The sequence below is a fragment of the Lepisma saccharinum genome, chromosome 7 (genome assembly GCF_977018435.1).
Source record: "Lepisma saccharinum chromosome 7, izLepSacc3.1, whole genome shotgun sequence".
NCBI classification, from domain to species: domain Eukaryota; kingdom Metazoa; phylum Arthropoda; class Insecta; order Zygentoma; family Lepismatidae; genus Lepisma; species Lepisma saccharinum.
Genome location: NC_139235.1, coordinates 14117275 through 14133167, shown reverse-complemented (window position 1 = coordinate 14133167; position 15893 = coordinate 14117275). Strand labels below are relative to the sequence as shown.

General features: G+C 38.0%; 1 protein-coding gene across 4 annotated transcripts in view; it reads left to right on the top strand.

Moving 5' to 3' along the window:
• Positions 1-15893, top strand: part of Nox (NADPH oxidase) — a 390569-nt gene that overhangs the window by 321566 nt on the left and 53110 nt on the right. For all 4 annotated transcript variants that reach the window (XM_083125014.1, XM_083125013.1, XM_083125017.1 and 1 more), the window contains one exon: positions 7116-7236. In XM_083125014.1, the coding sequence (XP_082981140.1) occupies positions 7116-7236 (121 nt within the window). The remainder of the gene's footprint in view (positions 1-7115; positions 7237-15893) is intronic.

Genomic DNA, 15893 nt, shown 5'->3' with positions numbered 1-15893 from the left:
ACTTAATGTTATAGGAATGCCTTTTCTGGAATTACAATTATTTTCGTCATAATATTTTCTTCGCAAATTTTAAGATAATACTTTTAGAACACTGGTTTACGCGCCAATTTATGCAATATAAGAGGTCATACGGTATAAAAAGGTACGGTGTTTTTTAATTTCCTGCAATAAATGACAGTTTTCTTCAGTTAATATATATCTATTGCAATTTTTTGTATTTAGCCTACTTTTACGTCGCTTTTCCGTTCACTTTGTTTAACCGCAACGATGAGAACGCATGGTTAATTTATTGATTGATTGATTTAGTTTATTTTACTTCGCGTTTTGTGCCTCTTGGCTAATTTGCGAAGATGGGGATGAGTGATGAAATGATGAAATTGATGAATGGACATTCACAAACAACCAAGCCCGACCAGGATTCGAACCCGGGACCCTTGGCATGGTTCATTTATATGTATCTTCCCTAACATCACATTTCTTCCCACTTTTGGCTAATCGCTCCAATGAAGATGAATGACTAGAAGAGTATTCGAAGTCGGGGTGCAGGAGTACACCCCCACCACACACACACATACTACCACCAACTGCACAATTTATTTATTTATTTATTGAGAATATTTCAGATTCAGCACAGGTGGCCAAGTATCACCCAAGCTGCCACGATACGAGACGAACCTTTTTCTTCTATCCCATCTCATTTCGAAAACATTCACTTGTCCCATCTCCTTTTATCAGACGAGACGGAAAATGTCTCGTCTCGTGAGCAACACTAACATTAACAATAGAAGCATCCCCTTAGCTGTTCCCAAAGTCTCGAGCAAACATCCTCCCATGTAACAATTTCCAGTTCAATGAAATATCACTCACAAGGAAACAGTCATGCCCAGGTCGAGAGTCAAACCTGGAACATGCGACTTCCTCAGATATATCATGAATTTTGTGTATAATAATTACAACGCCAGTTCATTCCTGGTAATTCTGAATCTGCAGTTTGGTTTGCATATAAAAGCAGGATAATATTCAGTTTTCGAGGGCTCGTACCGTCGAAACTAGAAGTAAAAAAAATATATATATATTAAGAAAGTTTTTTTTGTATTTATAATGATATGTCTTTGCATACGTTGTTAATTCTATATTTTTCCAGACTTGAGACGAAAACGAGAATTGCCCTTCCAAACCGAGACGGATGTTTATAAATTGAGACGAGACTGTCAATGAGACATTTACAAATAAACACGAAACAGACATTTACAACTCTCAACGAGAACGAGACCAAGGCTGCCATGTCTCGTCTCGATAGGATCCTTAGTGGTAAAGTTGTGAACCAACCAATTAATGCGTTTCGGGGTAACGATGAGGCGGCTTTTTTCGCAGTACAAAATTCAAAATATACCATTTCAGTATGGGATATTGTTATACACATGGGCCTATATAGCTATAGTTCACGGGGAGGGGGTGGATGGATCAACTTTTGGTATGATTAGGGTTGCTTTATTTCGTAAGTGAAAATCTAGGGCACAGCTGGCTGGAAGCTTGTTGGGGAGCAGGGGGTACTGGACCCGACAAAGTTGTGTGTATGTAGTCACTCTAGTATTGATACTTTTCTGTTCATCTTGTGTCACTGCGTTTTTAAAAACCAAATATCTTTAAGATGACTCGAGGGGGAAAAAATACTGATTTGACAGTATCAATGAAGTTTCTTATCGAAGAAATTACGAAACTATCAGGAAATTGCAGACAGTGGTCTGCAGTCCCATCTGGTGTGTGGAATTACGAAATTTCCTTCCCATCCGTATCCCGTCCTATTCGTCTCTAATTTAAGAGAATGAAATAAGTCCGAAGACATTTTTATGAACAAGCGGATAGAACAGGTAACTCGGGCAATTTTATTGAACCAAAAAAAAAAAGAGGGGGGGGGGTTGGACCCGATGAATCCCCCTTAAATACGCCCTTGGTTATACATATTATTTCCTTGTAATAATTATACATAAACTAAGTATATACATGTACTGTGCATCTAATGAAATCTTCTCAGTGTATTTTCTCTTATCTGCACAAAAATATTTGATCATAATTTGCGCAACAGAAATGGAACACAAACTGAAATTGCTTTATGGAAAAGAAAGTAAAATAGGCTTTATAAATAAAGTGAAGAATGTGAAAATTCTTAATTTGCACTACATAGGTTACGGTAAATTTCGATAAATATAAGTTTAAAAAATATTTTTGAGTGTCTGGTCAGCAACCAATTTTATAAGCAATATTTTTCGCATAGCCTGAAAAAACACACGCAGCTGAACCCTTTCATTTATTTTGCACGTGAGCAGCACTGATATTTCATAGAAGAATGATCATTACAAAGCATAGCTTTCCTTTCTCCTATCGCTCCTTCTTCCATTATTTAAATCGGTACAGATTTGTAAAACTGCTGCACGTGTTCGCTCACCGTGGGCTACCCATCCGGAACTGGACGCTCGAAGCAGACGACAAACGAGCTCTCTCTAAGGCGTGACGTATTAACATGGCGGCGGCGTGTTTTCAGCGCAACGCTAGCCTCGCAACTTTGGAAGTCTCGTTTCTCCCTTAAACTGGACGCAGAGAAACGCGAAAACTTGCAGGGGTCATTTTTCCAGGGTGTAGTTTTTAAAATTGTTGTAAAAAAAATTGAGTGGAAATGTCCATTGTTTACATATTCAGGTTAATGTAGTTGTTGGGACAATAGTAAGTTCTTTAGTTGTTTCTTAAAACTTTGATGGCAAATAATGTTAGTCAATGGTGCAGGCAGTTTGTTCCATTCCCTTATCCCTGTAACAATGAAGGACTTGTTATAGGTGGCGGTTTTATGTTTGGGGATTTTTAGATTGTGTTTCTTGCTGATATTATGTTCCACCAAAGTTCTACGAGAGCAGATCTTATCGAATAAGTATTTTGGGGGGGGGGGGCACTCTTAAGTATTTTGTGCATCAAGGTGAGTGTTATGTATTTTCTTCTATTGTTAATGTTTAGCCAAGAAAGTTTCTTTAAGTAGGGGGATACATGTTCTTTTCTTTTTAAGTTAAATATGAAACGTATACTTTTTGAAGTTTATAATTTAGGCCCTGGGAGATATTACTGTACACTGGAGCGCAATAGTCTAGTGCGGATAGAACGAGTGTTTGCATAAGGCGATCTTTAACATTAGCGTCCAGAGTATGTTTTAAATGATACAAAAAATTAAGTTTCCCCATACAGCTTTTCACAATACATTCTACTTATGTCTCCCAATTTAAGTGTCTATCGAACATAATCCCCAAGTTTCTGCATGTATCCACTTCGCTTAACGGTATACTGCCGAGAGTTGGAGAAGAAGGTGCATTTTTGTGAAGTTTTTTAAGTGTACCATGAGTTCCTATGATCATGAAGCAAGATTTTGTTGGATTTAATTGAAGGGAGTTCCTCCGTGACCAATTTTTTATAGCATCAAGGTCGAATTGGAGTTTGGTCATCGCATTATCGTAGTTTTCTGTATTACACTGAATATAGATTTGATAATAGTCTACTGCTTATTTTTTAATTGGAGTCCAAATTCGAGTATCCATAATTTTTAATCCGACAGTAGTAGTACAAGGGACAGTTCTAGGAAAAATGGTTTCTCTTTTAGACTACAGCAAAGATGGAATAATAGGCCCGTTTCGATATTTTTTGCGTGTTGTTAACACAATGATAACTAAAGTAAAGTTTTCGTAGAAATTTCCATTTCGATAACTGTAGAAATATATCTGAGAAGAGTCGTATATGACAGGGTGCGGAAAATAATGGGGAGTGCCGCTTCTTAACGAAAAGGAGTTGCAATTGATGCAAAACGAATGTATGCAAAATTACAAATACATGTGCACTAGCGCTTGGAAGTAACTAGTTACTTGTACTAAGTTACTTTTTTGAGGAATTCTAACTGTTAGTATAAGTAAGTGGATGTAAAAAAAAAGGTAAAGTGTTCCCCTGTGCATAGCACCACGCCATGAAGGCGTATAGGGGGTATGGGGGTAACGCCCCACACTTTCTTGATCCGGTCGTGAGTGGGGGTGATGTGATCAGCATCACGCCCCTGACCGCCTTTACCCCCCAGGGTTTCCCCCAGGTACCCATGTTATTCGACGCTAGGATGTAACAGAGTTACTATTTTGTAACTGAAGTAACTATATCAACAGCTAGTTACTTCATCACACTTAAATTATGAAGTTGAAAATTTGTAACTTGAGGAAAAGGCTAAATTTGGCAACTATGCTTCCAAATATGTATTCTATGGATGCTCAGGTGAAAGGGTTTTCGTTAAATCGCCTAAGGCAAGGCGGCTAGGCTTGGTTTCATGTTGAACTTAGAACATCCACGCTATATTGCGAATCGTCATTTCTAATAGCGCATGGACTTCAATGTTGTAAGTGGATTGCTGCATTCTTCTAGAACTCGGTAGTCCAGTAAAATAAAATTAATGATCATGAAACTCGGTCCTTGTTCCATCATTTACTTGTAATGATATTGTTACGCGCCCACATAATTTATATATTGTTATTAAAAGAGATACTTGTGTAATTGTATGACGTCATACTTTGTCTAAGGCAAATTTGTAGTCTGTTCCAATGGTTATTGACTAACCTTGAGATATTTGAGTGTTGGTTGCTAGGTGATGTGATTTATTGATTTTGACGGCTGATGTAAGTTAATTTTAAAATGAACGTTTTAATTAGTGAACTCTAGCAATAAATTTGAAGATTAATAATATAATTTTAACTCGCGCAAGATTTTTATTTGTATTCCAGTCGTGTGAAATTAAGTTCAGCAAAAGTTTTATGGAATACTGACTGGGTAAATTAAGATATTGTTTATTCCCACGTCTGGGGTGGCTGGAACGTCTTGAATTCTCCGAGAAGGAATAATATTTATCTATGTATATATTATTTTTTATTTATATATATATAAAAATGGATGTATGTGGGTGTATGTTTGTTTGTTCCGGCATAACTCTCGGAACTCCTGGAGCAATTTCAACCAAACTTGGTACACGTATCAGTTGAAATCTGGAAAGAATACTTTGGGGGAAAGACACCCCTGGCACCCTTAGGGGTGGGGTGGGAAGGGGTGACATGTAAAAATAATTGAAATCGACGGATATTAAATTCTGCACAGACATATACATCCGTGACCCTATGCAATCACGCACAACGATCGATAGTGTTTCTCGGGTTGTCTAACATTCAGGCTGTGTTGCGAAACCGACCGATATTAGTGTGGAATCCATAGTTTTCGTGACACTCCCAATGTGGTTCAACTTCATCACCTATCGGCATGGGGGTGAGAGGAGGTGAAAAATAAAATGCCACAAATGACCTAGATTAGTGTCGAATCCATAGTTTTCGGAGTGTCTAAGCTAATTGATGACATTCAGGATCACATTTACAATTAGTTACAGTTTACACTATAGTTGGAATTCATTATTTTCCTGTCTAATACATGATTGGGATAAATAAATATCCGGGCAACGCCTGGAAATCAGCCAGTAGTAAATACGTATATCAAGTGAGCTGAAACCGGGAACGTGACAATATACCTAGGTATACAGGGTGTATCAAAAAGAATCATCCGATTTCGAAAGGCTATATTTAGGAAACCAATGAACATAGAATCTCGCAGCAAGTTGTACAATACATGTTGTAACATCAAGTTTTACTTACAGTAGGCTTTGATTTGTTGCAGGTAAGTGCTTTACTGGTGCAGCTCAATCTTTAGTCCGCATCAATAAGGCAACCCAGCAACAGGAAGCATTCTGCATGCTCTGCTTCAAGAAATGTGAGTTCGTTACAACTGTGCAACGTCGAATACTGTGAGCAGTAGGTGGTGACGACGAATCTCACGCTGCACAGCTGTAACGGACTCACATTTGTTGAAGTGGAGAACGCAGAATGCTTCCTGTTGCTGGGTTGCCTTATTGATGCGGACTAAAGATTGAGCTGCACCAGTAAAGCACTTACCTGCAACAAATCAAAACCTAGTGTAAGTAAAACTTGATGTTACAACATGTATTGTACAACTGGCTGCGAGATTCTATGTTCATTGGTTTCCTAAATATAGCCCTTCGAAATCGGATGATTCTTTTTGATACACCCTGTATATTTGAAAACTTATGTATCAAAAACAAAAATCAAAAACATATATCTATAAAACACATGCAAGTTTTCATACATTCATTTCATTTCAATTAATACTCCTTTATTGTGTTTAATGTGGTTCCAAGAAAATTTCCAACTGAAAAGTAACTAAAAGTAACTTAGTTACTTTTGAAATACTAGTAACTGCAACTGAGTTATATTTTAAAATGAGTAGCTGTAGTTCGTTTACTCTTCAACCAAGTAACTGTAAGTCAGTGTCTTAAAGAAATAACTTTCCAATAAAATTCCAAAGCACTGCTTCTTGTGAACAGATATTTTGTCAAATGGTAACATAGTTTTACATTGATACTGCGATTAATGGTAAACTTTCGCTGTTGCATTTATTTTTCACTTCAAGCTATAGCCACACACATTGACGTCTTCCGAAAACACACCCTGTGTTCGAGGACCACTGACAGGTAGCAAGTTACAGACAAATAAACAATCCTGAGGACGGAAACAGAATCGGTCTCTGAAACTCATGTACAAATAAAAACCAAAGACAGTGTATATAAAAGTCCAACAATTGAACATGAATCATATGTCTACGTCAATTAAAAGACTGTCGTCGTCGTTGTTATTTTGTTGGCCCACACCCCGTAGTTTTGCGATTTCTAGCCAGAGTTGCCGAGTTCATGCATGGGGGCTGCCGCCGCAGTTTTTGAACACAATCGCCGCCACTATTACTATTATATATATGTTCCAACACTTTCACTTTCTTCAAAACACTATTGACGTCTTATTGAATGATGTTGTCCATTTTGGTCTTATGATATTACGAGGTATTTTAAACTTAATTCGTCTAAATAGTTGTGGCGGTTATGACCGTAGTAGATAAAAATGTGCTGTTTGTTGTGCTAATAATGGCTCCTTTAACAATACACTGTCATACTCGCTACCATAGCAACTGACTGAATTTTTTTTTTTTTGCAGACCACGCTCTGGGTTCGAGAAGGGTAACTTGGAGTGGCTGGAGCAGTTGTTCAGGCAGACCGTTGGCAACGAGCCCAAGATCAAGAAAGATGACTTCAAGAAGATTGTCATCTCCAAAAACGTAAGTAAAAGCAGAATCGATTGACCTTTTGGAACTGGTGTTTTTGTTGTTTGAAAGCATTGAAATGTAAACATACCAAAAACAAACTTGACAGCATAGTAGATTTTGAAGGAGCCCATGGACTAATTTAAAACCAAATGTTGCCAGCCTCTGAGCTTCGATGTCAGAGCATCTCGAAGATAAGGATGAATGGTGATGAAACGATATTAATGAGAATCACAAAGATGCACGGACAGGACCAGAACAAGCCCCACAAATCAGTATACTGGCTGTGAGTCAAGGCTCCGGAGCCCTTTTAATCTGCAAGAATGCGGTCCAGGGTTTTCTACATGAAGATGCTGATATTTGGGCCATTAGATGCCCTACGTTCAAATCCTGGAAATGCGTGGATGTGTGTGTGTTCAATGCCTGTTTCATCGATCCATCAATCGTCGTATCTTTGCAATTAATCATAAGAGGTAGAGTAGTGACGTAAATTACTCAAAGTAGAAATAGACAGACATTATAGAAATCACGGTGTACTTATAAAAGCGCAGCATTGAAGATGCCTTATGGAATCCTCGTCTCTGGTGTCCGTTAAAAGTGCACCCACAACATCCTCTACATTTTTTTTACAACACAGCTCGCAATATGTATTAACAAGATCTAACATATGGCTATTTTACATTTATATCCAAAACCACAAACTTAGTAGCACCTTGAACTGTCCGTACCGACAGACTTTCGAAACATTTTGCTTACCAAAAGGTTTCACTTTACAAGGAAAGTTTCATTTAAAAAGTAAGGAAAGATTTTAACTAACAAAGTTCTATTTAGTTGACAAAAATTGACAGACTGTTTCTGTTTACACGACACCAATTGGATGGTTGTTTCTGTTTACACGACACCAATTGGATGGTTGTTTCTGTTTACACGACACCAATTGGATGGTTGTTTCTGTTTACACGACACCAATTGGATGGTTGTTTCTGTTTACACGACACCAATTGGATCGCTGTTTCTGTTTACACTATACCATTTTGCAGGCTATTTCTGCTTACACTATACCATTTTGGAGACTGTTTCTGCTTACACTACACCATTTTGGAGGCGGTTTCTGCTTACACTACACCATTTTGGAGGCGGTTTCTGCTTACACTACACCATTTTGGAGGCGATTTCTGCTTACACTACACCATTTTGGAGGCGATTTCTGATTACACTACACCATTTTGGAGGCGGTTTCTGCTTACACTACACCATTTTGGAGGCGGTTTCTGCTTACACTACACCATTTTGGAGGCGATTTCTGCTTACACTACACCATTTTGGAGGCGGTTTCTGCTTACACTACACCATTTGGGAGGCGGTTTATGCTTTCAGGACGCCATATGGGAGGTACTTTCGGTTTACGTGTCAACAATAGGGAGGTAGTTTGTTTACACTGTAATTCTGCTGCATTAAAAAAGTAAAAAAGTAAAGTGCTCCCCTGTGCATAGCACCACGCCATGAAGGCGTATAGGGGGTGTGGGGGTAACGCCCCACATTAAGGGACAAAATTTCAGAGTATTCATCTTTATCTATAACAAGACAGTAATAACATTTTGAAACATACAGTGTACAGAACAGAATCCATTGTTCCAAGAGCTTACACATTACAGATATAAAGTCTTGAAAATAAGTCCATTTATTTAACAATTATTTAATCAACAATAAAGAAAACTTCAATCAACTAACAAATCGAACTATTATCTTCTCATTACCGATTACCTATAAATCAAACATCTTAATTTCATGAGTAATACGTAATTATAACAAATTCATTACTTGGACATTAATCCCCTTTATCAAATTAAAGTGGGCCAGTGAGAGTGAATACTGGTAGGCCAAAGAGAAGTAATGAAAGAGTTTCTACACAACTAAATAAGTACAACGTAAGTCTTAAATAATGACAAATTAATTATTAAAAGCAAACTAATGCAAATTGAAGGAAATCCAATTTAATCAACTTATCAATCCTACGAACATACTCACCATTCACGTTGTTGAAGGAAGACTTGTTTCAGTGTGTACTTTCCCCCGTGACGATACCTCAAGACAAGGCAGGGCCGTTTCCTCTGCGAGGCCCCGACTATGACAACTCAACCAGGATGAGGCACAATGCCACTCACTAGTACCATCTCAATTTCTGGGTAGAGGGTTGTAGATGGCACCAACTATGAGCCAGTTTCTGTTTACACAACTCCATATTGGAGGCGGTTTCTGTTTACACAACTCCATATTGGAGGCGGTTTCTGTTTACACAACTCCATATTGGAGGCGGTTTCTGTTTACACAACTCCATATTGGAGGCGGTTTCTGTTTACACAACTCCATATTGGAGGCGGTTTCTGTTTACACAACTCCATATTGGAGGCGGTTTCTGTTTACACAACTCCATATTGGAGGCAGTTTTTGTTTAAATTGCATTAATTGGGAAACAGTTTTGGTTTGAATGGCATTAATTGGGAAACAGTTTTGGTTTGAATGGCATTAATTGGGAAACAGTTTATGTTTGAATGGCATTAATTGGGAAACAGTTTGTTTGAATGGCATTAATTGGGAAACAGTTTATGTTTGAATGGCATTAAGTGGGAAACAGTTTATGTTTGAATGGCATTAAGTGGGAGGCAGTTTATGTTTGAATGGCATTAATTGGGAGGCAGTTTCTGTTGAAATGGCATTAATTGGGAAGCAGTTTCTGTTGAAATGGCATTAATTGGGAGGTATGCTTTGTTACAAGATAATAATTGAGATGTTATTAATTACATATCTGGCATACTACATAATGTTTACACTATTCTAGAGTGAGATGGGTGTCAATTTGATACACAATACATTAATTTCATTCCCTCATTTGAAATACACTGCACAACAAAAGAAATCTACAAGGAATAATTCATAGTAATAAGAAATCCTGTACTTGACAGACTAAATCAGTACCAACCTGCACTGAAGCCAGTAGCCCTCGGACTTCACCCCAGTCTGAAATATTGCTTTGACGTGTCAATTTCTCATCCGCGGAAAGTGAATGGGCCATTAGACGTTAATCTCCAAGGCACGGGCAGTAATCACAATAATTAATTCTCGCAGAGACGCCGCCGCTTAATAACCCTCCTCTCGCATTTCGGCACATTTTAATATTGACGCCGCCAACACCGTTAGCCTTCATTTGGAGAAAAGAAGGAACTGATTAGGCAATTTGCACACGACTGCTACACCGCGTGATGGCGGCATTAAGGAATGAATGTGTAATTTACTTGCCACTTCGGGCATGGGGCAATTTGTACCACAAATCACAACCCGTGAAACTCCCTCCATTCCACCAAAAAAGTTAAGTCTGGAGGAAATTATCGTTTATAAATGTGTTTGGTCCTTTGCAATCATTGTCTAACCGCGTTATCTTCCAAAGTCTTGGCTATTACTTAGCCCTAGAAGATTCTAGGTTGCTCTTCCGGTCATGCTCTGAACCTAGTGCTTGCTGATCAAGTGTAGACTCCGTTCACGCCATGGCACTTCGTAATTGGCACATTTGCAGAATCTTAAGTACGGTTTCTACACTTTCTCCAGTCAGCCTTAAGAGCATGGAGGAATACGTTAATTAATAAGTAGGGCGACCAGACGTCCCTGTTTTGACGCGACAGTCTTGGTTTTTCACCTAGAGATATCTTCGGGATGCTTAATTGTCCCAATTTTATACCTAGATGCAGTATACATAATATTTTCTGTGTAATTTGATTATATCATTGTCGGCTTGCATGCAAAGGCAAAAGGAGCTTATTTGGAATAACAGGGTGTCTAACCGTCAAGAACATCAAGAAAAGTCCAGAAATCAACAGGTAGGTCAAGAAAGTTAAGAAAAGTGAACAAATTATGCTTGTGGCAAAGAATTTTTGCTATTTTTTTTTTTACAGTATAGTGAATTTTCTGTTATCGTATCTGTACTGCCTGGGATTTGATAAAATTGAATATTTGGAAATCTAATATTGAGCTGAGTTGCGGTTAAGATTTTTACACATGTTTCTTAAGAAATTACATTCTTATGTGCGTGAAGTTTTATAAAAATATGAAAGTTATGTGGGCATCAGTGGCGCAACCACAGGGTGGCTTTGCCCCCAAACCTTGGAGGGAAATCAGTTCTAGGGGGTAAACATTGACGGCCAAGGTGTAATTACCGCCCCAATTTTCAAATTTTATGCAAATAAAAATACATTTTGGAAAATTTACTTGCTCGATTCGCTCGCAATGCCTGATTTTCTTACTCTTATTAAGTTCAGAGCCGTAGCTAGGCGGGGGTCGGCCGTCGGCCCTGGGCGCCGAACGACGTAAATGAGAAAAGTTGTAAAAGAGAGAATGCCATGGCGCCCCGTGGAATTATTTGCGCCCTATTAAATCAATATTGATTTCAGTCTGCAAAAGCAATTGGATCTAAAAAATTTCTTTCTCGCTTCGTTCGTAAGGGTGATTGGAGGCATCGGGACAGACATCTGCGGGAGGGTTATCAATAATTTTGTAGAGCGTATAAATGCATGCAGACTCAGTAGGGGTGGACATATGCCTGACGTTGTCTCTCATACGTAAATTGGAGATGTTACTGCTTACATATATGTGAAATATAACTATTTTCATGATATTTTCCCTACCCTATTTTTATTTAATTTTCTAATTCGGCGTCCTATACGGAACACCCTATACGTATATATTGTGTATATATGCATTAAAGAAACTTTGAATACGTACACAATTTAGTGTTGGCACATTGCATATGTATTTTCTGATTTTACGTCGCTGCATGTTGCATATGTGCGAGACGCACAACGTGCATGAAAATTATACACGTTAATGTAAAAAAAGAATTATATTCGGAATGCATTTATCAAGTATTTTCTGTCTTTCAAAAATAGTTTGTGTGCTTGTTTTCCATTATTAATCTGAAATTGAACGTGTTGAAAAAATAATTCAAATCGTTTGTTCCAACACAAATGCTCTAGCACCGACTTCTACCTGTTTCTTGCGTAATTTACAAGGATAATAACGCCTTTGACACTACTACTACTACTAATAATATTATAATAGCAATAATAATAATAATAATAATAATTATTATTGGTACGTTTATCCTGGTACTTCGGTATAAATGTACAATACCGGAAGTATCTCCAATTGCTTTCAAATTTGGCATACTCAATAATTTTGGCCTCGTAATCACGAATCTGCAGTTAAAAATTGGCGGTCACGTCTAGAAAATGTAAAATAAGCTTGTCAATTACCGCTATGATTCTCCATACACTAACATGGAAACCATTTCTGACATGAAGACGTCTTCCTTTCCGCACAACGGTCTTTCAACCATAGTAGTAACACAACGTTGCTCAAGTGTTGTGGAATAAGTGAGACCCGTTGCATGGAGCGTTCATTTGCATGTGAGAAAATGGAGTCTTGCGTAAAGGTGGAAAACATGTTTGCCCCACGAACCATTCACGGTAAGGTTAGGTTAGGTTAGGTTAGGTTAGGCAAGCATAGTTAAAATTAAGGGTGATCGTAAACATGGTTTTGAAGCGCTAATCATTGCAAAAAATAGTTGTTTTCTTCATAAATCAAAGGTGTTTACTCCTTTCACGGACCCACTTTTTGTCGACTTATTTTGCAATTTCTAGACTTGACCGCCAAATGTTAACTGCATATTCGTGAGAACGAGGCCAAAATTAGTGAGTATACCGAATTTGAAAGCAATTGGAGATACTTCCGGTATTGTCAATTTGCTCCGGTTTTTCTTTGAATAATGGTAACTGTTTTCTTAGCTACCAACTATACCTCAGTAGGGGGCGATTAAATAAGTGTTAAGTACAAGGGGGAAAAGGTCAAGAAAATGAAAGAAAGGCTAAGAAAAAATGATTTCTGGTAACCAAATATTTGTTTACATTGGGCGAAAAAAGAAATTATTGATAGTGAACATTGATCATTACCAAGAAATGTTTACAATTTAGTCAAGATGAAAAGACACCCGCAAAAAATTTGAGTGCCCGGAGAGGAACTCAAAACCTGACACTTCAATAACGAGATGGAACTTAACGCGTTTTACACACAGAAAACTAAATGCATCTTATAGATTGATGCACCAGAATGCATGATGCATTAAAGTGTGTTTTGTAGCTTCTTCAAAGAATCAGATTCACAGTTGATGCGTTAGGGTGTTTTTTGTATGTCGTGAAAGAAACACCAAAGTGCATCATTTGATTCAAGTGAGGATTTAATTTAGTCGAGATGCACTTGAATGTATCAGTTGATGCGTTTTGATGCACCCTCCTGCATCTTTTTTGATGATGCACTTAAACGTTTCGTCTGAGCTACATAAAGTCTGTAGCTACATAAAGTCTGTAGCTCAGACCAAAAGTTTAAGTGCATCATCCAAAATTATGCATGAAGGTGCATCAAGGTGCATCAACTGATGCATTAAAGTGCATCTCGACTGAATTAAAGCATCACTTGCATCAAATGATGCACTTTGGTGTTTCTTTCACGACATACAAAAAACACCCAAACGCATCAACTGTGAATCTGATTCTTTGAAGAAGCTACAAAACACACTTTAGTACATCAATCGATGCATTCTGGTGCATCAATCGAAATGATGCATTTAGTTCTCTGTGTGTGTACACAGTGCATTTATTGTATGTAAATATAAAAGAAGCCAATGCACTATTAATTGCTACAGTTATGTACTTTTAAGGAAAATACCAATATTAAGTAAGCATATAAAATAATTGAATTGTTGTTTTAAGTCACTTATATGCATAGATAAGCTAATCGGCACTGGACCTATAGTTTAAAGTGGGATCCGAACCATTGTTACATGCATCCACCGGGACGTTAGCACTACACCATCGGGGAGGCGGAGAATATAAAGTTACAGGCTGGTCCAAAAGTAAGGAGACACCGAATAAAAGTTGAATGACATGCTGTTCCGCTAAATTCACACTGTAGATTTGTAATTGGGATGATGTTATATATGATGATGATGGCCGCCATCTTGCATGAACGACAGTATACCATTCAACTTTTATTCGGGCATCTCCATACTTTTGAACCACCTGGTATATTGAAGAAAGGGCAACATGAGGGATATTAATAAAATACTCAAGTCAGTCTTGCATGGTGGCCCTCCGGTTTAAAACTGAAGAAGCTTCCCAGCCACTGCATAGACAATTCGCGATTAAAATTACCACCTGAGCGCTAGTGTCGCTTCCAATATGGCCGCTCTAAGTAGGATAGATCTTTGTTTACATTCAGCAGTAGTACAAAAGAGCAGCGTGTTGTCATGACTAGTATGGTAGAAAACGTTTAAATTACGCATTATTTTTAAATATTGCGAATGCGATGTGAATTCCAGGTACTCTAACAAACGTGAAGCTGTACTGAGAACGAAGCATTTAATTATGATAGGCAAAAATAACACGGAAAATGCAGACGAAACTATGTATACGCACTGGTTGTCCAAAGCAGTGCTGTATCATCTGCACGTCATGTAACTGGGGTTCTCGGAAATTATTTGAAAATAAAGGAATTGAAATTGACCTGTACTTGAAAAGCTGGGACAGGAGAAAATTGCGAACATATCGTTGCAGTTCTTTCTCGAAAGAGAAAGGCTGGTTTAATAATAATATTCACGATTTCATGACCAGGCTATACTCACTGAAAAAAGGACATCGTACTGAATGAAACAGTAACATTAGCATATCCACTTTTTTTCTGGTTACATTTGACATTAATTCATTCTCAAACTATTTTCATCTTCCCTCTTAATCGACTTGCACGTTCCAAATTTCACACATACGTAACACCGGTAATACATGGACGCATTGGTTAAGACGCTTCATGATTTTTCGGAAAAAAAGCTTTATTTATAAAGTACAATTTAAAACTTTACTTTCATGGAAATATATATTTATCTCTCGATAAATAAAGTAAGCAGACTCGTGCATTCTTCGTAATTTCCTTGCCGAATTACAGTGTTATATACCCCCATACCAATCTTCTGTCAATTACGTTTTCCCTGATTTATTAACAAATTTCATTTTGTTGATTCCACGGGGTGGAAACACATGAAAACTTTTAATTTGTTCTGACCCATAAAACTATTTAGAGCAAAAAAAAACAACAAAAAAAACCTGAACAGTAGACCTTACTTTCTCGCATATTCACCATGCTTTAAATGACTTCAACACAACGTATCCTACTTAGAGTACTTCCTGAAAATCCCGGCAGATGGCATATCGGTTAATTTTAATCGCGAATAGACTTCCACTTGAAGTCATGTGACTGCTGGGGGTGCTCTGATTGGTCGGTGTGACCAGAAGTAATGGCGGTTGCCCCGTCCATGTTGTGTGGCCGCCATCTTGGAAAAATCCCAGAATGGCCGAATTTGTTTATTTTTAATGTAAAAATTTTGTGATTTTACATTTTTTGCTTTTAATGAATGTGATGCGTCATGCTTTGAGCTGTAGTTACGAGCTGGTTCGAGTCTCTTTGGGGAAGCATAACAGCTTCCCTCCTGAGATTTCGGCCTGTGTGTGGGACCGGTGGCCACTCACCATCGTGAGGAAATTGGGGAGCTACGAATGAGTAGTGCAAACCCGGTC